Source organism: Balaenoptera borealis (assembly GCF_965194805.1).
Source record: "Balaenoptera borealis genome assembly, chromosome: 21".
In the NCBI taxonomy this organism is placed as follows: Eukaryota; Metazoa; Chordata; class Mammalia; order Artiodactyla; family Balaenopteridae; genus Balaenoptera; species Balaenoptera borealis.
Window position 1 is genome coordinate 4515768 of NC_138880.1, and position 24298 is coordinate 4540065.

Here is a 24298-nt window from a genome sequence, read left to right on the forward strand (position 1 = left end):
CGATGAGAAGGCCTGTGATGACAGGTCCAGCAGCAGGATGCCCGTTGGCAGTGCAGGCAGATGGCCTGATGCCCCTCTGGGACACAGAGTCCCCAGGCCACGTGCATGCAGTGGACGTGGGCCACACTCCAGCGCTGGGCTGACTGCAGAGGGGGGCGTGGAGCGAGAGAGACAGACAGTGACAGGTATGGCCTTGGCCTCTGGGGCTGGCACAGGAAGGGAGTGGCAAAGGCCCTTTCCTCCGTGTTGCTTTGCTGCCTGAATTTCCCTAAAGCAAGGAGATAGTTCCTGTGCTCCCAGAAGGCTGTGGCCACCCAGGGAGCTCAGATCCGGCCAGGCCGTGGGAAATCTATTCTCATTTCCTCTTCCCACCCGCATCCTCCTCCCAGAAGCCCGGGCAGACGGCCCTTCCCCAGGCTCCACGCAGTGTGGCCCGCATCCCCCAGCAGGAGGGAAAACAAAGTCGCTTAGGAGACAAGACAGCAAGGATTCATTTAGTGTCCCAAACGAATCCTTCGATGCGTCAGGAAAATTGGGCACACTGAGCTGTGAGGATTCAAAGTGAAATCCGACCTTCCAACCACTGGCGAGTGCCATTCACTCAACAAGCACTGATTGGATGCCCCTGTGTGCCGCCCACTGCACCACTGTGACAGCAGGGTCCCTAGACAGGGACCAGAGGCCTGGGGGCCAGGCCTCGGAACGTTACAGGATGGCTCTGTGACCTGGGTCAGCCCTCCCGTGGGGACAGATGAATTTCATTCACTCACTCAACAGTGTGTATTGAATGCCTACTGTGTGCCAGGCCCCTGCATGACGTGCCTCGGAGCCTGGGTGTGGCATTGAGCAAAGCAGATAGTCTCTACCTGCAAGACGTTTATGTTCTAGTGGGGAAACTGACAATAAAAGCAGATAAAGTAAATGGAATTAAAAGAGAGATGCTAATTAATGCTAAGTGCTAAACAGAAGAATAAAGCAGGGAAGGGGGTGGTTGAAATCATAGACGGGGCGGGTAGGGACACCTGAGAGTGACTCACAGGAAAGACATAAAGGAATTCAGGTGATGAATGATGTGAACGCCTGAGCGGAGCCAGCAGAAGGCCCAGCCAGGGCAGAGGCCTCGGAGCAGAGTGTGACCCGCACATTTGAGGGGCGGCGAGAAGGTGCCTGTGCCTAGAGCAGGGTGATCACGGGAGATGAGGTCAGGGAAGTGATGGGGCCGGACATGTCAGGCCTTGGGGTCCTGGAAAGATTGGCATTTCCTGGGTGGGATGGAGAACCATTGGAGGGTTTTGAGCAGAGGAGCGATGTGATCTGGCCACGGCCGGCCACAGCCAAGGGTAGAGGCAGGAAGATGAGCTGGAAGCAAGAGTCGATGGTGACGTGGACCAAGATGGTGGCAGTTTGGTGGCCAGGAGTGGTCGTGTTCAGGGTGTGTTTTTGAAAGTTGAACCAAAAAGGTTTCCTGGCAAATAAGATGCAGAGTGTGAGAGAAAGAGGGACGTCCAAGACGACACGGGTGTCCTTGACCTGACACCTGGCGGGACGAGGTTGCCATCTACTGCAGTGGGAGGACGGCTGGAACAGGTCCGGGGAGAAGACCCTAAGTGTGGACTTGGCCGGGCTGCCCATGCAATGCCCATCAGAAACCCCAAGGACAGACGTCGAGGAGGCAGTTGGACACGCACACCTGCAGTTCAAGGAAGAGTTGCTGGGGACTCACATCTGGGATTAAGGCCACGGGTTGAATGAGCTTGTGGAGAACGTGGGTGTAGACAGAGAAGAACTGAGTCTGGGGCCTTCCAGGGTCAGAAGCCAGGGAAATTAGGAGGATCCCGCAAAGGATGCTGAGAAGGAACGGCCAGAGAGGGAGGGAAAAGCAGGCAAATGTGTCCCGGAGGCCGTGGAAGAGCCTGCTTCAAGGGGGAGGGGTGATCGTTTTGCCAGCTGAGCCCAGGCGTGAGGACCGTGCGGTGGGAGTGACCTGAGGGGCTGGAGGGTGGTGGGTGGGATGACGGGTGTTGGGACTCCGATGACCGGACAGTGAGCCACGTGCCTCGGGAGCCCAGAGCGTGGAGCCGTCCATTCACAGGGCGGGGCCCGGCGCCACTGGTGTCCGTGGCCCTCTCCACCGGGATAGCAAGGATGGCCCACGCGGGCCCCTCTGGACAGGGCAGTCGCTGTGCGATAGCTCACGCTCTCCCGACCTCCAGTGGGCAGTACAGGATCCTTCCTGGATGGGCCAGGGCTCTGGAGGGGGAGGGTCTCTGAGAGCGGAGACTGGGGGTGACTGGTGTCCTCGGTCTCTTCCTGGGCCCCAGACTGCAGGCCTGGGATGCGGAAGGCTCCATCGTCTCCTATCTGCAAGAGGCCACACGAGGCTCCTGGGGGGAGGAGGCCCCGCAAGGCCCACACTCCTTCCAGAGGACCATCAGCAGGTCTTGGGAGCACGAGGAGGTCCTGGGCTCTGCACCGGAGCGCGCACACACGGAGCAGCCCGAGGCCGACAGGGACCGGAGACCACAGGGCCCCAGGGAGTGGATGCAGGAGGCTGTCAGCACCTTCTCCCGCCAGGTAAAGGTGAGAGCCCCCGGGGAACCGCCACTAATGCTCCAGCCAGAGGGCCGGGCCTGGGGCAGCTGCTCACTTGCTCAGGCCCCTAGCTGGGCGTGTTTTCCGGCTTTAAAAGTTGTGGCAGTGGCTTCTCTTTTTCTCTTTCCACATGTCTGCCTCCTTGATCCCTGAGAGGGAGGGGAGGGGCTCACCTTGATGGAGCTCCAGAGACTTCCAGGCACCTCCCCTCCACTGCCCTCCAGATGCCCAACGTCACAGGGTCAGAGGTCGGCTTTGCAGGGCTGGCACCAAAGCCGTAGTTTTGTTTGCTTTCTTTTTCCGTCGTGCTTTAGGAAGAAGGGCTTAGCACCAGAGACCTGGAGGCCAGGCTAACTCAGGTCCCATCGTGTCTGTAGGGCCGAGGACCAGCCACTCTCCCCGCCCCGGGTTCCCTCGTGTAAACGAGGTAGAGAAACGATTGTCGCCGGGGTTCACTGGGGACTCCTTGCCTGTGCCGGTGGGCTCCCCGGGTGGAACAGGCTGGGACCGAGGGCGCGATCCCAGCACAGGCTCCGGCTGCCTGCACCCTCCACCCTCCCGGCCTCCCTTCAATCCTCCCTACTTATTTATTTTATTTGTTTGCTTTTATCTTCACTCCCCATTCCCATAGGCATCATTTTAATGTGGTTTTGGAAACAGTTTTATTATGAAAAATTGCAAATAGATACCAAACCAGACAGAACAGTCTGTCACCTTTGCGCACACCCAGCGCCCAGGCGCTGCCACTGCCTGCTGGCGGCCCCCCTGGTTTCATCGCCCCCCCCACCCCCGAGGGGTGCCCCCACGTTATCTTGACGTTAATCCCAGACATCTTACGAATGTGTCTTTTTTTTTTTTGAATGTGTCTTTTTAATTCGCGCGTTTTTGTAAAGTTCGCGTCGCTGCTCTGTGCACGTGTGGTTTTAACACGTGCGTAACAATGTGCTCCTCGCCTCCCTGGTTTCTTCTCTTCGGTCAGCATCGGTTCCTCATCCTCCCTCCCCTCCACTGCCCTCTCCTCCCCTCCCCTCGCTCCTTTCCGAGCCCGAGCCTCAAAGGCACCTCTGAGGACCCCAGGACCAGGCAGGCTCCACAATGACCTGGGCTGCTGGCTGCCAAGTGCTGCCAGGAATTAAACAGGGTAGTATTTAGAAGGCGTCCCTGCCGAGTCCGCACCACCGACAGCTGAGCGGCTGCACCCATTTTTTAACCCCAGGCCACCCCGTGTGTTCTTGGCCGTGGGGCTGTTCCAAGAGCCCCTCTGCTGCCGCTCCCAGTATCGAGCGCTTGTCCCAGAGCACAGATGGCCTCCCTCCGGGTCTGTGCCCCACCCCCGGAGTCCTGGGGAAGGAGCGTCTCTGCAGTTGGCTTTGGTGAGTGGAGGCCTGGAGAGGAAGCAGGACCACCCCGGGGGACCGCGAGAGAAACCCTCTAGGTCATTTGGCCGAACTGCCTCATTTACAGATGAGGAAACTGAGGCCCAGAAGGCCGACGTCAGGCCCAGGGAGTCTGGGACCTCCTGATCCCCAGTCCCAGTGAGCCGGCACCTTCCTGTCTAGGGCGGATGGGAGGGTAGGTGAGCTGTTGCCTAATCATCTGCCGGGGCTCCAGGCGATGATGATGAGCCCTGTTTAAGGTGACGGTTTGCAAAGCGCCTATTTGCTAGTATTTCCAGTGAGTCTCAAAAACCACGGGGTCGGGGAGTGGGGTATAACGGGGGGCCTGAACCTGCAAGGCAACCAGTCCCTCTCTGCGGCCCCCGTGGGCAGCATCTGACCTTGAACTCCTAGGCTGGGCTCAGACCCAGGGCTCTCGTGCCCCCTTGCACGTGTGGCTTCTGTGTCCCAGGTGCTGTCTTGTGGACATGAGGTAGGATTGTGCCGGGGTCGCAGCTGGAAATCTGACCCTCGTTTCCTTACTCTTTCACATAGCAAGTTACCAACCTCTCCGTGCCTCCGTTTCCTTTGTGTGAGATGGGAAAATCAGAGACGCGATGAGGGGTGCTGCAGGCATAACCGAGTTAGTGTGTGAAACGCACACAGAGCCCCTCCTGGGCAGCGGGCTGCGTGGGGTGTTTGCTGTCACCGCCCCTAGCGGTGGGCTCACAAACCGTGCGACCTCCCGGCACTCTCAGAACAGGAGGAGAGCTCCTGAACCCGCCCCTGTTTGACCGCCGGGGAAACCGAGGCCCAGAGAAGGCGCCCCGCTTCCCTGAGCCCCACAGCGGGAAGCCGCAGGGTCAGTGTGCCGGGTCCAGATCCTGGTTCTTTCTGCCACGCCGGCTGCAGCCCAGAGAGGCACGGCCTGATCCCGAGAGGGGAATTCCTTTCAGCCGCAGCTGCTGGGCTGCATTAGGGAGTCGGCTCTGCAAAGGCGAGTTTAATGCGCATGGTTCCTGCCCTGGTGTTGACAGCCCAGCCTGGGAAGAGCCTTTAAGGACAGGCCTTAAATAGACACACCAGTGGCACGCTTGCATCTGGGGTTGCTGTGCCGCGTAAGCGGGGACCGAGGCCCGAGGGGCTGAGGGAGTTGCACGGGCTCCCAGGGCCCTCCCTGGACGCCTGCACTCCCAGGGCTGGGCCTGAGCAAGTCACTCACCCGGGGCTATTTTTGAAACAAACCCTGCACCCTCCAGGGTGTTAGCCGGCCCCATGCCATGAGCGAGCGGGGTGACATCATTCTGATCATGGCAGTAGCAGCCCAGGGACACACACAAGTAGCCACGTTCTACAGACGTCTTACTTTCCCAAGTCCGAATGGGACAGTTTTCCTGGACAGAGCTGCCTCTAGCTGTCACAGGGCCACCGGCCCCTGCAAGCTCTCAGGGCTGGTGTCGCACCCGGTGACTTTAACACGCGCCTCCGGCGCCCAGGACACGCACACCTGCCTGCTTCCTTCTAGCCCCGCTGGACAGCCTGGCAGCTGGCTTGGGAGCTAAAATTACTGGAGCCTGACGTCACCCAGGCCGAGGGCAGAGCTGGGCTCTCAGCAGGAGGGCACTCTGGCGGCAGTTCCACTAGGGGCCCCGCAGCCTCCCTCGCGGGGAGAAAATGGAGGGTGTCCCAGGGGGCCTCCGGAGTCCCAGAGGAGAATGAGAGGCTGGACCCCTGCCTGGTGGCCCCCTGGCTGCGCAGGCCCTGGAGGGCCAGACTGGTGAGGAGGTGAGGATGTGGGCCTTCATCACCCAGCTCCTGGTCACCCTGGTGCTGCTGGGCTTCTTCCTGGTCAGCTGCCAGAACGTGATGCACATCGTCCGGGGCTCCCTGTGCTTTGTGCTGAAGCACATCCACCAGGAGCTGGACAAGGAGCTGGGGGAGAACGAGGGCCTGAGCGACGACGACGAGACCATCTCCACCAGGGTGGTCCGGCGCCGGGTCCTCCTGAAGGTAACCCAGGAGGGGGCAGGCCGGGGCTGCGGGCGCCGCGCTGGGATGTGTAGGACGCCTGCTGGAAGAGAAGGCCAGGCGGGCCTCGGGTGGAACGTGCGGGGCCAGAGCTGGGCGGCACTCACTGCCCGGCCCACCCCCGACTCCCCGACACGGCAGAGAAGGCTCGGCTCTGGGACTTGGGAAGCCGGCCCCCTCCTGCTTCTGTCCCCAGCCAGCTCAGTGAGGCAGCAAGTCACCCTCGGGGCGAAGGCGTCTGGGGCAGGGGGTTCTTCCCTGTCAAGTGCCGTTGGAGTAGAAATCGGGGGCCTCCCTCCCTCTCCGTAAAGCCCGCATAATCGCCCCTGTTTTGCCCACCCCCGCTGCTGTGGCAGCGCTCCTGGGAGCCCAGGGCTCCCTCCGGTCCTCGGGCCCAGGACCCCCCGGGGTGCCCCTCACGCAGAGCCCGGTTTGGCGGCCGAGTTGCAGTTTCCTGCCAGGGTGGGGACTCGTGGGACTGTGGCTACTGCTGGCGCTACTTTATTTCTTCATCCTCTGTCCTTATTCCCAAATGCCTGCTTATCAATCTCGAGTTTTCTCCCTTCCTCTAATTCCAGGGGGATGAGCTTCAGGATATTCCAGGGGAGCAGGTGACAGAGGAGCACTTCACAGATGAGCAGGGCAACGTCGTCACCAAGAAGGTGGGTGCAGAGTCCCCTGAAGCTGGGCAGAGGCAGGCGGGCTAGAAGCTTGAAAAGGCGGTGGGCTCACCCCCAGCTTCTTGCTGCTGCCCTAACAGAGGGGTAGACACCTGCCGCAGTCCAGACGTGACATTCCTTACAGCCACTTGGCCTGATTCAGCCTGAATTCAGCTCCTCCTACTGGGTTCCAGAAGGACCGGGCCCCATGGAACACCCCAAACCTAGTCCTGTGATGCCTGGCCCTGAAAACAGCTGTACGACAGCAGTACGGGGTTCCCTGTGGGCCTCCTGAGATAAAAGGACGTGGGAATGCATGGGGTTGGCAGTAGGTTTACACCAGGAGACGTGGTTCTGCCTAACAGGTGCCGGGCACGGTGCTAGGTGTAGGGCAGAAGGCAGACCTGTGTTGCTCCGGGGCTCATGCTAGGTCAGAGCAGGACCCCGTCCTCCCTCCTGCACGGGGAGCTTCGTGCTTGTTTGCGTTCTCACCTCCCACTGCTCGCACGCGGTAGGTGCAGAGCAGACCGTCCTTGGAATATTTGGATGCGTGAATAGGGAACAGGTGGACCCAAGGGACAGGAACGCCCTGCCCTTCAGGGGCTCACAGTCGTAAGGGGAAGACAGAGGGCGTAAACTTCCAGCACACCAGGAGGCAGGATGGACCGCCCTGGGCTAGAGATAGAAGTCGGGGAGCGGGGAGGGGGGTGGTGAGACCCCGATCATCCATGAGCCTCACTAAGAACCCCCCGCAAATTCCAGCCCCTCTGAGGCTGCCCAGTGTGAATTCCCCACCCGATGGGGGGTGAGAGGCCATCCCTGATCTTGGCCGCGCAGGGAAGGGCACCTGGGGACAAAGGCTGCTTCTGACCCCCCGCCTCGTTCCGCGACCTGCTCTTTCCAAGCTCTGTCTGGCCGGCTTCCCCAGCCCCTTCTCCCCTCCCTCTCTGCTGCAGGTCATTCGCAAAGTTGTCCTCCACATCGACCCATCCGGAGCCGATGACACCCAGGAGCACGAGGAGGTGATTTCTGAGGGGCCCCTGGAGGACCCTAGTGAGATGGAGGCCGATATTGATTACTTTATGACTCACGCCAAGGTACTGCCCGGGCTGCAGCCTCCCAGGCCCTCGCTCTTCCGAGGGGCCAGCCCGTGACTTCTGCTGCCCTCTGCACCAGCCCCGTTGGGATTCACCTCTCACTTCTCTGCTCCCCCTCAAGCCTCCTGCCCCTGGTGGCACTGTTCCCACCACCTCCGTAGGGGCGCCTGTGTTCTCTTGCCATCTCTGTGTGTGATCTGTCCTGCCTTGTGTCTGCACTGCTGTCTCCAGGTGGAGCTGAGAGGGTACAGTAGCCTGCAGCCGGACCTGATAGAGGGCAGGAAGGGGGCTCAGATAGTGAAGCGGGCCAGCCTCAAAAGGGGGAAACAGTGATCTCGAGCCCCTCCCTGTGGAATGGCCTCTTTGGAGGTAATGCCGTCGTTCTCCATCTTCTCTGCATGGCCTGGTCCCCCACGACGCCCTGCTGAGAGGCTGCGGACTTGCGCACCCCTACCCGCCTCCTCCTGGAACTCCCTCCCCTCCCAGCCCCTCCCCGCTGCCCAGCATGACACGGGAGGACCAGGCACCGCTGTGGGCTCCAAGCACAGACTCCCACCTGCTAACGGCACCTCTGAGCTCCATTGCCTCCGAGAGAAAACAGCAGCGTCTGCTGACCTGCTCCTCGGCAAGCGCAAACATACAGATTTGAAAAAGTTCTTCCATGAGTGCGAAGCACTCGGTACATCTCAGTAGCAACGTTATCCTGGAAGCCCAGCAAGGGGCTCTGGAGGAGGAGGGGCGGGGCTCTGGAGGAGGAGGGGCGGGGCCCCGGAGGGTGCAGTGGGGTCTGCTCGGCTGTGCTGTTTCCGTGCACGTGGCCAGGAAGAGCTGGACAGGGAGAGGCCTGGAGCCCAGCTGTGCCTTGAACCTTGAACCCAAGGCTCCCATCCTCCTTGGTATTTCCTGAAGCATGTCGCGCCCTTGCTTTCTAGGAAGAGGCGAAGTTAACAGGAGGCTGTGGGAGCACTGATGGCTGGGGGGCAGGGGCGTGATGTGCAGGGAGGGAGGGAGGGAGGCCGAGAAGACGCGGCAAAGGCTCTCCAGCGGGCTGAGCAGTGCTGGGGGCTTCGGGGCCAGCTCGGACCTCCGTCCTCCCTGAGGGGTCCTGTACTGAGCTGCCCCGAGGCCCTTCGCTGTGCCCAGCTCGGGCCAGCTCAGTACCGGGCGCGTCGGGGTGGGAGTCGGCCGGAAGCAGGAAGCACGTGGCCCCAGCTCCCGCTGGCACCGGGTTGTTGTCACCTACACCCCCAGGGCCTGGCTCTGGGCCCGCGGCCAGCAGCCTCCCCTTCCGCATTCGGCAAAAAGCAGGGCCGCCGCCTCCCGAGCCCCCAGAAGTGCTGACTCGGGGCTTCCCTCAGCACTTGGGCAAAAGAAAAAGGTCTGGCCGATCCAGTTATAGGATAAAATTAGACCTGACTTCTCAGCAGCTTAAGGAGGTCACAGTGTTAACCCCCGCACTGCCAGGGGTCCACCGGGCTGCTGGTTTAGGACATCAGCTGTGATCAGTCCTGGAAATAGTCCAAAGGTGCAAGTAATTCGAAAATCCAGAGAGTGGAAGGAAAAGTACACTCTTGGGCCTTATTTTTCTTAGGGCAGAGACAGAAGCTTTAAATTCCAGCTTCTGTTTGGCTCAGGTTCTGCTGACGTTCCCAAACAGGAGAGAGGCAGCCCAGAAGCCAGGCGAGGGGAAAGGAGGAGCCTAGACATTTTTCAAAAAATGTTTCTGTAGGTGATCTGCAAAGTGGCTGAACCCCCCCCCAGGGGATGTGGCTCCAGACCACCGGGCGTGGGTGTCAGGGACGCGGAGCCGGGCAACCGGGCTGCAGCACAGGGCCAGGGCCTCCGCCAGGAAGAGGCCAGGGGAGCGTGCAGTGGGGACAGCGGTGCGGAAGCCAGCGTTCGGGAGGGACAGCCCGGGGGACGGCCTGCCATGCTCTACCCTCCGAGCAAGACAAAGACCGCTGAGGGCTCTCTGGTCCTCCGTACGTACTGCCTGTCACTCGCAAGCGTGCACGGTCCCCAGCGTTGACAGATTCCGAATGACTGCAAACGTGCGAATTCGCCTACTAGCTACAGTTTATTGCAACCCCAAACGCAGCACCCCCAGCACTTCCCGCCCGTGGCCTTGCAGGGACGCGCACCCAGTGGTGAAGCACCGAATGCCCTGCGTGCCTGTTCCCAGCTGAGGTCAAACAAGGAGGCCTTCTCTCTGTCCCCGTTTCAGTTCACACTCTGAACAATTGCCCTTTTTGCGGTCTATTCAGTGTCACGGGGTTTTTTTTTTTGCATTTTTGTGCTGTTTGTTGGTGATTTCACTGTTTGAAATGGCCCTGCTGTCTAGTGTTCCTAAGAGCAGCAGGGCTGTGATGGGCCGTGCGTGGGAAGTCCGTATTTAGAGGAGCTTCGTTCAGGCACGAGTTATAGCTCTGTCGGACATGAGTTCAGTGTTACTAAAGCAACAGTATACAGTTGACCCTTGAACAACTCGGGGGTTAGGGGCGCCAACCCCCAGGCAGTTGAAAATCCCAGCACTGCCCTCTCTGCCTCAAAAGCGAAGGAATTGATGAATGACTCACCCCCGGGGTGGGAAGCTGAAACAGCTTGGATAGAATCCTGGGGTCAAACTCTAGTTCTTTTATTTCTATGTGTTGTGATCTGTAATCCAATACAAACTTTTCCCCACACTTAGTTCACTTAAAGATCTGTAAAATGAAAATGCAGATACTGTATTTATTGGAAAAAGCCAATGTATAAGTGGACCTGTGCAATTCAAACCCACATTGTTCAAGGGTCAATTGTACATGAAATATGTTGTCTTTAAAGAGAGACACACAAGGTTGTGTGTTCATTGGTTGACAAAACTGTTGTGACCAGAGGCTGGCAGGAACTCTGCACTGTACTTTCCTCGGGAGCAGTGGTCCAAGTATTGGTTAATTCAGGGCTCCTGGCGACTTGAGAGAACATGCCTCCTGCGAACAAGGGGAATTGACTGTTTCAGAGAGAGTGAAAGTGGGTTGGGGCTCAGGGTCCAGGCCTGGCTCCTCCAGTTTCCAGGTTACCTTACATGTTGTTTCACTCCCTAAGCCTCCCTCTCCTCGAGGGAGGATGAAATTAGTCCCTCTGTGTGTCACACTGGTGTAAAAAGGCTTGAAAATAACCAGGGTAACTGTGAGGTTGGCTGTGAGGAGTAAGGAGAACGGTGTATTCTGGCGCTCAACCAGTTGCAGGTCTTACGTGTAGCGTGACCCGGGGCGGGTCAGTTGACCTCTCCAAGCCTGAGGCGCCCCAGCTGTAAAGTGGCAATAACGCCGATATTCCCTTTGTACGGCGATCGATGGGTTTCTGTTCGTGAGAGGCTTTCTGAATTGTCAAGTCCTAATCCACCAGTTCTCAAAGTGCCATCCACATCACAGTCACCCGAGAGTCTGCTTAGGATGCAGACTCCTGGCCCCTGACCCACACCTACCGAATGACAATTCTGGAACTCAGGATTTGGCCGCAAGCTCGAGTGATTTTGATGCAGATTGAAGAGTGGGTTATCAGGACCAATTCTGGTTTTCCTTCCCAAACCTCCCGGAGGTGCCGTGGCACAGTTGTAGAATTTACACCTAAAGGGTGAGCAGAGATGAGTGATGGCGACAGTGTTCAAAGCCCTGGAACGCCCCAAAGGGCCGAACACCCCAATCCTAGGCGCCTGTTCCGATTCCCCTGCAGTCACGCCCAACCTTGGGAAGGACTTTGCAGGAGGCCCGGCGTGTGGGTGAGGGGTGCTTTCTGGTTGTACTTAAGCAGTTAGAAAATAGCTGTGGAGTCAAGCCTGATGGTGTGCAGCAGACAGTAGCAGCTGGTGGGTTTTGCTCTAGTGCCCAGGTACGTAGGTCCAAGAACCAGGGTGTCAGCGCTGCCAGAGGACAGCAGGCAGCAGGCAGCCTGTGTCCTTGGATTAGAGGCACCTGGCCGGGCGCTGGGTGGCACCAGCCATGAGATGGCTCTTGTTGTTTTCTTGTTTCACTTTTTAAGAGACACTTTCCATTTAGGCACTGTGGTTGCAAGACCTGTGTTGGCTCTGACTAAATAGAGTATTTTAGTAAATTTGAAAATTAGTCTATTAGTAATCTCAATAGGAGGAGGCAAGGAGGCCAGGGGTCGTGTTTTACTTTTGCTCTTTTAAGCGGCAGTTCACCCTCACTCGCCAGCTCCAGCAGGTGTATCAGAGTCTGGGGCTGCAGGAGAGAGGAGAGAGGCGAGAGCCGCAGACGCTGGCGGGGGAGGGGGCAGGTGGCACAGCACAGAGAGATGACACGAGGAAAAAAGCCCGACCGGCACAGCCACTAGGAGCGGCAGGAGGCTCTTTTCTAAGCGTTTATAGGGTGAGACCGTGTCCAGGGGCACCCAGGGCGGTGGCAAGAGTACTGGACGCAGCTGGAGATTGCGGCTCTATTAGAGTCTAATCGACACGCACTGTATTCCCACCCCTGCTGCTGCCCCGATGCTCCCGCCGGGCCCGTCCCTGCGCCTCCTGGAGCCTCAGCTCACCCAGAGATGGGAAGAACGGTTATGCTAGAATGATCTCTCAGCCTTGAACTTTCTCCTCTGCTCTGTGTCCGGGCAGAAGAGTGGGAGGGAGATGGTAGCCTGTCTTCCCCAGGCTCAAGCTTTCATAACATCTCCTATGTGAGACGTGCTTATTTAGCGCTGGGGTAGGCGCTCTGGGACTGGTAGAAAGGGTAAGGGCTTTGCTCTTGCCCTCAGAGTGTTTATACTCTAGCCAGGGAAGTAAGCAGACGAGAGAGGACAGACAGGACAGGGCATTTCTGGAGCCCAAGCACAGCGGCATCCAATACCGCTCAGTGTCCTGAGCGCTTCCTAGGTCGTTAGCTCTCCAACATCACAACAGTCAAACGAGGTGCGTCCTGCTACTGCCCTCGTCTTACAGCAGAGGAAACTGAGTCCCAGAGAGTGTAAGTAACTTGACCGAGGCCACACAGCAGGAAATTGGCAGAGACAGGATATGAACGCAGGCGGACCGGCTTCAGAGTTCACACTCTTAACTGCACTCTGAGATTGCATGCAAGGCAGCAACAGGAGAGGACAGATAAGGGGAAGCTGAAGTCTTCAGGAAGGCCTTGTGGAGGAGAGGTCTGAAGGGTGGTGGGCAGAACCTCAGCCAAGTGGAGACCGGATGGTGTCCTTGACGGGGGAGCCGAGGACAAAGGCAGGCAGTGGCGGGCGTGCGGGTTTGGACTTGGAGGAGGCGGCTTGGCTGGCAGTGATGGGAGAGTCCCCTCCAGGGCAACAGCTCGCTCAGGCCATGGCAGTAGAAGGCCTGGCCTTTCGCTCTGGGGAGGAGGAGCTTAGCCCCACCCTCCATCCCTGGGGAACCACTCAGGGTTGAGTTCCCCTTGATCACCTCCAGCCTCCTCCCCAGCCCCGGCACCTGTAGCAGCCACGACAAGCTCCCTGTCCGGGGACAGCTGTGCCTCAAGTGAGTTTCCACCTTTCTGTGTCACTTCCCACCCCACCCAGGAGATTGTCAGCTCCTCTTAATGTTAAGTCCCTGCAGACAGAACCCTGGGTGGCTGGTCTTGGAGATGGAGTTGCCCCCCCAGGCTGGAAGAGCAGGCCCCACGGGGTGGCAGGAGCCCTGTGTCGCTGTGATTCCCAGGCTGCAGAGTTGAACTTCACTTTGGCAAAGCTGCTGTCTTCCAGCCTAACATACATAGTCCCCTGGGGAGAAGCCATCTGTTTTTCAAAGATCTCTTTGCCCCAAGAGAGGTTGTCCATCCAAAGGGCATGGGGAGAGGAGCCCGAGGCCCCGACAGTAAGGGGTATGGACCAGAGCCGAAGAGGCGCTGAGGTCCCTTGAGGCCGCGAGCTCCCGAGGCCATGTCTGCTCCATCCCCGGGTCCCCAGGCTGGCACACAGGAGACATCAATGCATGTTGGCTGAACCAAACCAAACAAGCCAGGGTGCTGCCACCGCCTAGCCTGGCCCTTTCTGGGCTCGAGCACATTGCCCCTCTCCTAGGTGCTGGGTACACGGGGTCCTCTCCCCAGGTGACCACGCGGGCACAGAGTACCCCACAGGAGGGTCTCCCGGGGAGCTCATCGATGGGCATGGAGCTAGTGGCAGCCTCTGCGTCGGGCAGTGGGATAAGGATGGCTGGTGTTTCAGGAAGGTCCGGGCCGAGCTCAGCGCCTTTCAGCTCCTGCCTGGCTTGGGGAGGCTGCTTTTCCTGACTCACCCCTGCCCGAGCCGCCAGCACAAAACTCCGGATAGTGGGTTTTTGCTGGGAGTTGCGCCTCTAAATTCTAAGTGACTCCTCTCTGTGTGTCCCTCAGGATCACACCTCGACACCCAACCCTTGAACTCCACACACTCCGCCACGCACCCGAGAGCTGGACCGAGGCCCCGGAAGCCGCGCACACGTCCCTGGAGGCTTACGGCATGACCTCTGTAAGGGACGTCCTTTAGTCACCTGTTCGCATGAACGACCGACTGTAGACGCATGACCTACAGTCTTATCCTGCCTCTAGCGACGTTGGATCTCTTTCGGGAGTCTGGACGGAAACAGCAAGAGGGGGGAGAGAGAGAGGGGGACGTAAAACAAGCGCAGGAGAGCACCGAACGCAACAGCAAACAAGGGCTCTTTTGTGGCTGGGATGAGATATTTTTTTAAATCATTTCAATTTCGACTTGTTACAGGGTACTTTTTTTTCAACCTCATCTGTAAGAAATCCATGTGAGCTTCCTGGAAAGGAAAAAAAAAAAAAAAAAAGAAAACTAGACATGAAATCAGTTCCACACCTTAATCCCTTACCCTCATCCGCCAGCCTTCCCCACACCTCCACGCTCCATGTGTGACCAGCCCTGCCACTCCCCCGTGGACGGAACCTTCCAGAACGCTCTACATGGCATCAGGACACACACATGCATACACACACACACCCCTCTCCCCTCTGCTCAGTATACACACAGATTTTACTGTGACATCCGGAGTTGTATAGACTCTCCTGTGGATAAACTGGAATTTTTTTTATGTTGTCGCTCTCTCTGCCAGTTTCAGTTTTAATCATCTTCCAATGGAAAATCATTACCTTCAGAGTGCATTCGGGGTTCCTCGTGTTAGGGACTTAAGACTCTGAGGCGAGGACCCCCAGGCCTAGCTGTAGGGCTCCGAGGGAGCCAGTGCCCATCCGAAAGGGTCTTCACTCTCAGCTGGGGGAAGGCCGGTGGCTGTCCCAGGATTGCACCAGCATGTTCAATAGAGAAGAGGTTTTCTATATCTTCAAGCACTTATATCATAGTCCGTGTTCAAAGTGTCAACTGTACAGTAATCAGCCTTGTGTATATGAAAAACAATAAATACTATGCAAACCAATAGAAACACTTTAGCAGTATGTACAAAGCACTAATAGCTCAGCTCCTGAGGACTTCTCCAGGCTGCGGGAGAAGGAGCTACAGCCTGTCTTTCAGTGAAAGAGGAAGGAAGGGAGTAGGGCTAGGGATTGCACCTGCCCGTTCTTAGGTCAGCCGCCACCCCGAGGTCTCCCAGAGCGAACTTGGTGCTCTAAGTCCAGGCAGCCGCGGGATGGGCGGCCTGGGCTGGGCAGCCTCAGTGCCCCCATCTGACCAACGCCCCACCCCGAACCCCCTGGAGAGGCAGCGCAGGGGGAGAAATGGCTGACCACCAGGAGGCCCCAGCCTGGAAGGAGACCCTCCTGTGCCAGGGCCCCGTCAGGGCAGGACGGAGACGGCGGCCGGCTGTTCCTCGCCTCGGTGCCATCGGGGAAGAGCCTTAAGTTACACCAGAGCCCCCGGCAGAGGGAGGCCCGAATCAGCACAACGCGCCCGCCCCGCGCGGCGCCCTCCGGGCCAGGAGAGAGACTGCAGGCTCTTCTCGCCCGCCCAAGGGCCACTGTGTGTGGATGTCCGGTCACCTTCCTCCCTGCCTCTCTGCCGAGATGTCCTCAGAACACATCCGAACCTTCCAAGTAGCACAGAAGCTCCCTCGGTGTCAGAGCCCCTGAGGCCCCGGCTGGCCCCGGCGCACAAGTGTTCCGGTGGGTCCGGGCGGGGCTGGCCGGGCTCCCCGAGGGGCGGGCGGGGAGTGGGAGCCCGAGCGCGCGCGGCGGTCCGCGAGCCCCAGACCCAGCCCCTGCGGGGGCCGCGCGCAGAACATCCCCGCCGGCCGGTCCCTCCGCCCCGCCGCGGCCGGCAGGACTCAGTGAAGGCCGAGGAAGACAGGCGCAGGGCCGCCTCCCGCCGCGATCTGCCGCTGCCTCGCCCGGGCGCCGCCGCCCCCGACCCAGTAGCTCCTGTAGAGCCGCGGCCCAGGCCCCGGCTGCGCTTTGGCTCCTCGCTCTGTCTGGCTTGGCTGCTTGGCCCGCCGGCCGCCGGCGGCATGCTGCGTCCGCTGCTAGTAGGAGCTGTAGGGGAGACGTCTGGGGTCGCCACACGATGCCTAGAGAATGCTGCAGTCTGCACCTTAGACGCTGTTTAGAAGTTTTGGAATCACCTTGATTTTTTAAATTGTTATGAAAATGGTTCTTTTCTTGACTCCCACACGCTCTGTTCTTGGGAGGGACTTCCCACCGCGCACCCCACTCCACTCTGATGTATAGAGCATTCTCCCTACACCAGCTGAACAAATGTCAAAATTAATAAAGAACTCGACTCATGGCACAGGCCTCCATCTCTCCTTCCCGGCGCATCTTTGGGGAGTGTGGAGAGGGGGCGCTGGGGGAGTCTGGGGGTGATCAGTCTGCAGGAAGGCCTGCGCCCCAGGGAGGCGCCCACCTTCTCTGGAAACCTGGACATCCCCTTAATCAGGACCACCCACTCTAGGAGAGGCACTCCCCACCCCGCAGATGGTAGAGCAGATTTCTGTCCCACCTGAGGACCATGTGATGGGGGCAGGTCCGAGATGTTGGGAGGGGGGCGCGCCACAAACACCAGGGTACGTGGCTGAACCCACAGTGGGCATACACCAAGGGGGACCCTCCCCCCCAGTGCTCCCTGTGAAGGCATCTGGCCCCTGCAGGCAATGCCACTCAGAGTTCAAGAACTTCCAAGAAAATCGCTCTGTTCCTAACTAGTTCCTAACATTTTATGCAAGGCTGGTCACCAAGCTGGCCTCAGTTTCCTCATCTGTCAAATGGGGGAAGGGATTAAGCAATTGCAAAAGTCTCTTCAGTTTGTCATCCTGGGAGTCCTGAACACAAATGCCTTTGTCAAGCTTGGCGATAAATAAGAATCAAATTATTCACTGCAGATTTTCCTCCTCACAAGTTCCCATCATTGGTGGGGGTCGGGGGATGGCCAAATCACAGTCACAGGGTCTTAGGAGCACTCCCCGCCCTCACTCTGATTGTGAAGCTTCTCTCTCAGCATCAGAAAAGACATCCAGGCCAAGGGACCAGCCATAGCTGTGCACCGGCCTCGCCCAGAGGGTTTTGTAAAGCACAGGCTCAGAATCACAACTTCCTAGGTGATTCCTGCAGCAACACTGGGAACTGGAGTTCAACTTCCCAAATGGTTGTGATGGGCAGCTTTGGAGCACAGCCAATTCAGACCGATAAGAACTTTTCTCATTTTTAATCCAAATTTCCAGAAAAACAAGGTCCACAGCCTTGGTGAGGTCTTTCTTGTGTTAACCTACGTCATCTACGCTACAGGGTCATGGCCAATTCCAGCCCGAGCAGATAACAGCAGCATGGGGAGAGCCGGCTCTCTGTGAGAGGGGAGCCTCCCCACAGCCTGGGCCCTTGGCCTCCTGCAGGAAACCCAGAAGCAGGCTTGTCTCCACCTGCCAAAGGGCGACCATGGGCTGGTCAGAAACGGCTTTGGGACTGCCAGGCAGAGGAGGGACAGAAGTCCATCTGTCAGGCAGCCACTGTATTTCCTGTCATTTTGCATGTCCAGACCAGCGACATGCTGATTGCCATTTTTTTTAAAACTGCAGGAAAGGATGCTGTTCCGTGCAGAAATGACCAAAGTTATTTACTGCATTTTCCCTGTTGGTAAAACAGGAGAGAGACCCCAGTAGAGCCTTGTATGTTGTAAAAATTCATTAGGAAAAGAAAGGCATATGGGTGCTCGGCGATTCAACCTAGTCTCATCCGTCAAATATTTACTGAGCGCCAACCAAGAGCCCGGCACAGGCACCACCACTGAATCAACGGCCATCTCAGCCATCAAAGGTTTCCATCCCAGGTGCCCAGCCAGGCAGAACATGACAGAGGCACAAATGAGTCCTCGGAGGAGGAGGAAGGGAGGACAGGGGGATCAGGGAAGGCTGCCCAGAGGCAGAGGCAGAGCCAGGAGGGACCCCCAGCCAGCACTCCCAGAGGTGCCCCACTCCCACCCCCTGCCCCAGGCTCTCAGGCCCCAAAGTCCAGCCTCCCCACTTACCCGTCCCAGCAGGGAGGAGGGAAGCGAAGCATCTGTGTCCAGACCGCACACTCCCCCAGAGGCTTGGGCATGTGCACAGGAAGGGGCCTGGACACCTCAGGACCGCATCCCCTGAGCCCGCAGAGGGGGCAGCTGGAGGAACTGTGCCCTCCAGCTGCCCCAGGGGCCCCCCAGGGCGCTTTTTCCTAGATGCTCACTTGGGGGACCAGGAGCTGGTGGACCCTCTGAGAATGAACATAGGTTCCAGAGCACTCTCTCTTTTCTTTCTCCCCCTCTCTCTCTCTCCCCACCCCCCATCTCTCTCTCTCTCTCTCTCTCTCTCTCTCTGACGCGCGCGTGCACACACACGCACACACACACACACTCACGCTGGCTGATTTTACAGTCAATCTTTCAAAGTGCAATTTGTCTAGGAAAAGCCAATGTGAGGCCTGTGAGGGTTTCCACCAATGGCGACGCGGCTCGAGCAGCTCAGCCAGTCTCGGGTCTGTATTCTAATGGGCCCCATCTTTATCAGGGAAATGTTGCTTCTCTGAACTTGAAACTTCTCATGGAGGGTCCCCAGACTCTGAGGCAGAGAAGGGGCCTGAGCTGAAGCGGGGGGAGCCACCTCTCCCCAGGCCGGGCAGGGACAGAGGGCAGGGGTGCTGGGAGGGCTCGCACCTGCCCTGGGAGCACCTGACTTCCCGCGGCTGACGTGGTCCCGGCCCCGGGCAAGGGCTGGGCCGGATGCCTGGGTGGGAGGGCGGCCTGGGGCTCGGACAGCTTTGACCCTCCAGAGCTGCCATGGGAATCTGGGCCGCAGCTCGGGGGCTCTAGGGGCCTGGATTTGGGCTTCCCACCTCCCCTTGGCCCTTTGAGGGGCCATGGAGTCCAACCTGCAGGGCCCGTTCCTGCTGAACAACGCGCCGCTGGCTCAGTTCTCGGAGATGAAGGCCCCTGTGTGCCAGTACTCTGTGCAGAACGCCTTCTACAAGCTCAGCCCCCAGGGGCTGGGCCCCCAGCCGCCCGCCGGGACCCCACATGGCATCTCGGACATCCTCAGCAGGCCCGTGGCCGCGCCGAACAGCTGCCTGCTCTCCGGCTACCCCCACGTGGCCGGCTTCGGTGGGCTCGGCTCCCAGGGGGTCTACTACGGTCCCCAGGTGGGGAATTTCTCCAAGGCAGGGAACGAGTACCCAACCCGGACCCGGAACTGCTGGGCGGACACGGGCCAGGACTGGCAAGGCGGGCGGCCATGCGGCAACAGTGAGTATGGGGAGGAGGGGGGGACGGGGGACGGGGGACGGGAACGGACGCTCACAGGGGTCCTCGGCCGCCATCCGACAGCCTGGGGCAGACCCCAGGGTCCGGCCCTCCACCTGGTGCAGCACGGGCTTCTCCCCTCCCCCTCCCACCCCGGCTTCACTCGGATGGGCATCTTGACCCCCGCCCTCACTCCTCACCAGCGGCCCTCCTGGGGAAGCTGGGGTCCCGGGAGACCACACGGCTCAACCCCACCCTGTGTACGGTCCTGCTCACCTTCCTTCTCCCGCCCAGAGCCCGTGTCAGCACTTCGTCCAAGCAGGCAAATGCCGTCCCCAGTGAGAATCTGCCACTGCATCACCTTCCCAAAGAGCCCCCCGTGCGTGCGCCGGCAGCACTCAGGGACACAGAATGTACCCTGAACCCATCTCGGTCCCGCTGCGATCAAGGGGGCCTGCTTCCCTCCTCGGGGTTTATGTCAACAGCAGCACCCGTACCACCCAGCCTCCGGGAGCAGCTGCTGAGTCCAGCCCCACTGGGCCCTCGCTGTCGGGGGACCTCACCCACCCATCCCCAAACCGTGGTTTTCAGAGAGTTGGTCCGGGGCCCCCAGGATGCCAGTCAGGCCTGGAGGAGGTGGCAGGTCGTGCACAGGCAGGGGAGCGCCACCCGGGAGGCGGGGGGAGTGACAGTGGCTGCAGGAACCACCCCTGGGCCCGGATCAGGCAGGGGCAGAGGGACCTCCACTTCTGTCCCACCTGGGGGCTCCTGCACTGGCACAGGGGCTTGGGGCGGCCCAGGAAAGCCCGAAGCACACCTGCCTTCCGCCCGCTATGCTGCTCGGGACCCTCACACCCCTCGTCAGCCTGAAACGCGGCGAGTCCCACAGGGGACCGAGACCTCATCTCTTGGAAGCTATGCTATAACCTGGTTTGCGGGTGCTTTAGGCCTGAGTTATCCCTGTCTCTCCCTTCCATGCCCGCCTACCCACACGCACCCCGTTTCCACACTCCTGCTCTTCAACCCCGAATGCACGTATACACACAGGGAAGTATCTGAGTCAGTGGCTGGATTAACACAAGGGGAGGGGACTGAGGGTGACAGCCTCTCAGGAGGTCTCGCCTCCTTTCTGTGCCTCGGCTTCCTCACCTGTAAAGTGAGGACATGGGATGTGAGGGTCGGCTGCACTGCACGAGGCCCTGCACGTGGGCATTCTGCTTCCCCTGGTCCCCATCCGCCCCCCGCCCACCCCCCCGCCGAGCTCCTGAGAGGCTGCCCTGGCGGGGCAGGGGTCAGTTCTTGAGGCTCCGCGTCCGGACTCTCCATGGGGTTGAAGCCACATGACTCCCAGGCCTGGTGACAGGGGAGAGCAGTAACTTGGAGCTTAGGGTTCTGGCTTCCCGGAAACCTGGAAAATGGGATCTCAAGAGCAAGGAAGTGGAGGAACTCCCGGGCCCCTGGGACCCTGACGGTTGGTGGAAGGTGCTAAATCCGTTTCTCGGTGACCTGCAAGAACGTCCCTGAGACCCAGAGGAAACTCCTCCCGCCCCTCGGGGCGCGGCTGCATCACTGCGTAGGGAGGGCGTTACACAAGGAGACCCAGTTCTAAGCATCCTCTGGCCCTAATTAGCTGAAACCTGGGGCAGGCGCCCTCGGGGTCCCCGCCCACCCAGACACGGCAGAGGTATGCTGCTTGGGTGAGAGGTGCCACCGTGCCCCTGCAACCTCAGCGGCTTCTCCGTACGGGCGCTCACCCTGTGGGAGAGGCGGGGCAGGGCTGGCACCCCCCAACCCCGCGAACCGCACACTTCCTTCCTCCCACCAGCCCCGGACCCCCTGAGCGACAGCATCCACAAGAAAAAGCACACCCGGCCCACCTTCACGGGGCACCAGATCTTTGCCCTGGAGAAGACCTTCGAGCAGACCAAGTACTTGGCGGGTCCCGAGAGGGCACGGCTGGCATACTCGCTGGGGATGACCGAGTCGCAGGTCAAGGTGAGTGTGTGAGGGACAAGAAGGTGTCTGCCTGGCAGCGAGGAGCCTCACCTGGCAAGTGCAGCTCAGTGGGAGGCCGTCCTGGTGTTTGGGCACCGCCTGCCCACCTAACCCTGGAGACGGTAATATGACCCTAACGCCAAATGGCTGTCATCTCCTGAGCCCTATTCTGAGAGCCTTATTTGTAGCAGCCCATTTAAACCTCACAGCAACCTGGCGGTGGGCCTTATTACCCATCTTACAGGAGAAGAAACAATCTCAGCTGAGCCTCTTGCCCCAGGTCACCGGCTGGTAAGTGAGTACCCTGGATTATAGGGCTCTAACCTCATGCCTTCCCCTCCTCTGCACGGTCGAGGCTAAAAGTTTCAAGAGCTGATGGCAGCCGCTGGGCCGGATCAGAACTGGCTTCAGGCTTGTTCCGTTAGCCAGGCAAACAAGCCCGCCTTGGTTCACCAAACTCGAAAGTGAAGATAACTCCTCCCCACGCCTGCCCGTGAAGTCTGAGTCTCTTTGCTCAGCTCGGGGCACGGCTCTCTCTCAAACTGCACACCTCGGGCCTGAACTCGGTGGGTAAGGCAGCTTCTGTCCCCTCAGGCTCCCAGGGGCACCCCTGGCAACTCAGAGGCTCACTGTTCCCTGAGGGGCTCTGGGGTGGGCACCAAAGAAGCAAGCTCTGGGCTATGCTGTAACTACCCGGCACTGTGATAAGGCGACGGGCTTCAGGGGAGAAGGAAGCACAAGGGCAGCTGGGGACCCGGGCCTGGGCTCCCTCAGGGCCCTGCACCTCCAGCCGGCCACCCACCCGGGCAGCTCCCTCCGCCCAATGTCAACTCCGAAGGAGAGGAAGCGCCGAGTCTAAGAGGAAGGCCTTTCCGTATCACTCCGCTTCTTTGGGTCCTTTCTGCACGCTCCTGTCTCCAGTAATGAGCGTGTGTTATTTTCACAGTTGGGGGGCAATGATTCATGAAGCTCAGTGAAGGTCTGTGAGGTTAAAAGCATGTCAGCCCCTTCCACCCAAGTACCCAGATGGCAAAGGAGAGGCAGATACACCGCAGGGAGGGTTAGAGCTAAGACGAAAGGGCTGCTGCACTCACATTTATTTTTATTTTATTGCCCCCCTCAAAAAAAAAAGTAGTGTGACTATGACTGCCTAGTGCATTGCTGAACCATTTATTTTACGATAAAGATGAGGCTGGGGGGATAATTGCCACCCAGTGGAGCCGCCCTCCCCAGAGGGGCCCTGTGTGCGCCGCGCGCCAGCGTGATCCTCAGGGCCCTTCTCCTCCCAGGTGTGGTTCCAGAACCGGAGGACCAAGTGGCGGAAGAAGGGTGCCCTGGAACCCTCGTCCTCCACGCCCCGGGCCTCGGGCGGGGACCGCGCGGCCTCGGAGAATGATGACGACGAGTACAACAAGCCGCTGGACCCCGACTCGGACGACGAGAAGATCCGGCTGCTGCTCCGCAAGCACCGCGCCGCCTTCTCGGTGCTCAGCCTGGGCGCGCACGGCTGACCCCGCCGGCCTCCGCGTCCCCGCGGTTCCCAAAAGGCTAACGGGGGCTGCGGAGGAGGAGGGGGGAGGGGGGAGGAAGGAGGGGGAGGATGGACGATGGAGGGAGACGAGGAGGAATGGGAGGAGCAGGAGATGGAGGGGAAGAGGGGGGGAGGAGGCCAGTCTCCTAAGGGAAGAGGGGGCAAAGGGGGAGACGTGAACTTGTCCTGAGACCGGGCACCCCTTCCGCCGTCTTGCACCTCTGTGGGCCCAGGTCTGGCCCTGCCAGCTCTGCAGATTCTAAGTACACAGGTAGATGAAAAGCGATCGGGCTCTGCGGCCAGGACACTGGCCGTGGGGTCCCAGACACGCCACCGTGATAGCTGCGAGGGGGGAGTCTTCCCCCAGGGAAACCGTTGGCTCCGGCAAGGGTCTCCCTGTGGGCTGACTGCAGAAGGAGAGCTGGTATGTCCAGGGACCCTCCTCAGACCCTGGCACAGGAAGGATCCCACTTGAGGGGCCAGAGCCCAAAACCTAATCCAGGTGGGAGGAAACCCACCCCAGGGAGGGGAAATGGGTCCCAGCAAAGAAGGAATACCCCTGACACCCCAACTCAAGGATCGTGCCCCTGGGGGGAGCAGTCCTCCTGTGATCCCTTCTCCGCTCTGCCCTCAGAGGGGATCCCCCAACCCAGGACAGGAAGAGATTAGAAGCGCCCACTGGGGAAATAGGCAGAGAGAAGGTGAGAAACGCCGGCATGCTTGCTGCACCCCAGAGCCTGCCACCTGGGCTCCCCTCGGTACCTGCCGGTGCAAGGACAGGACCCCCAGAGAGAAGGAAGCCTCCTGCCGGGGAGGGACTCGGGGCAGGAAGGGACCTCAGAACCCCCTATTCCTCCAACGCGGTACCCCCGCAGGAGAGGAGAGGACCTGGCGGAAGGGGCTCGCATGGGACCCACGAGCCTCCCTTCCCTGGGGCGTCCTGCAGCCTGGCCTTGGAGCTGGTGCTGCGGAGGGCGCTGCCCAGCCGGTGGGAAGGACGGGGGCTGCAGCAGGCGGGGGTGGGTGAGTGGGGTGGCCCTAGAGGAATGCAGCACAAAAGGCACCAGGCGGTCGCCCATCTTCACTGGCTTTTAAAAAATAAAGGGTAAAAATAAAAGTCCCAGAAACCTCCCCATGGCTCATGTGTTTCCGAAAAACTGTCTGTGGGGTCCCAGGCGTGCCAGCTGCTGGGGGTGCCCTCCAGAGGGCAGCGTCTCTGCCCCCAGGGGACAGGGCTCTGGGAATCAGGAAACCTGCAGGCATCGGTCGGTCTCAAGTCTCGGTGGTATGCGCCAGGCAGCGCCATAGTACAGAAACCCGAGAGGCGTTCAGCGGGGTCCTTGACCTGTAGGCGCTCACAGC

General features: G+C 59.6%; 2 protein-coding genes and 1 long non-coding RNA gene across 9 annotated transcripts in view; 2 read left to right on the top strand and 1 right to left on the bottom strand.

The window, feature by feature from the left end:
* The window catches only part of ANK1 (ankyrin 1), a 210258-nt gene extending 193824 nt beyond the window's left edge, over nt 1–16434 (top strand). The window contains exons 40-44 of one of the 7 annotated variants that reach the window (XM_082374699.1): nt 2322–2580; nt 6575–6658; nt 7612–7677; nt 7984–8121; nt 14094–16434. In XM_082374699.1, coding sequence (XP_082230825.1) covers nt 2322–2580; nt 6575–6658; nt 7612–7677; nt 7984–8085 — 511 coding nt within the window. In that variant the 3' untranslated portion in view covers nt 8086–8121; nt 14094–16434. Of the gene's footprint in view, nt 1–2321; nt 2581–5550; nt 5979–6574; nt 6659–7611; nt 7753–7983; nt 8122–14093 lie in introns of those variants that run through there. The other 6 variants (XM_082374701.1, XM_082374704.1, XM_082374705.1 and 3 more) reach the window with 6 other exon arrangements.
* Nucleotides 9811–22786, bottom strand: LOC309619522. The gene is made up of 2 exons (XR_014239007.1): nt 21288–22786; nt 9811–11360 (listed from the first exon to the last, which is right to left on the bottom strand). It is a non-coding gene; the product is annotated as an uncharacterized lncRNA (long non-coding RNA).
* Nucleotides 18510–22966, top strand: NKX6-3 (NK6 homeobox 3). The gene is made up of 3 exons (XM_082374748.1): nt 18510–19413; nt 21236–21405; nt 22695–22966. Exons 1-3 carry the CDS (start codon nt 19032–19034, stop codon nt 22914–22916), a joined length of 774 nt encoding a protein of 257 aa, XP_082230874.1. The 5' UTR covers nt 18510–19031; the 3' UTR covers nt 22917–22966.
* The last annotated feature ends 1332 nt before the right edge of the window (nt 22967–24298 follow it).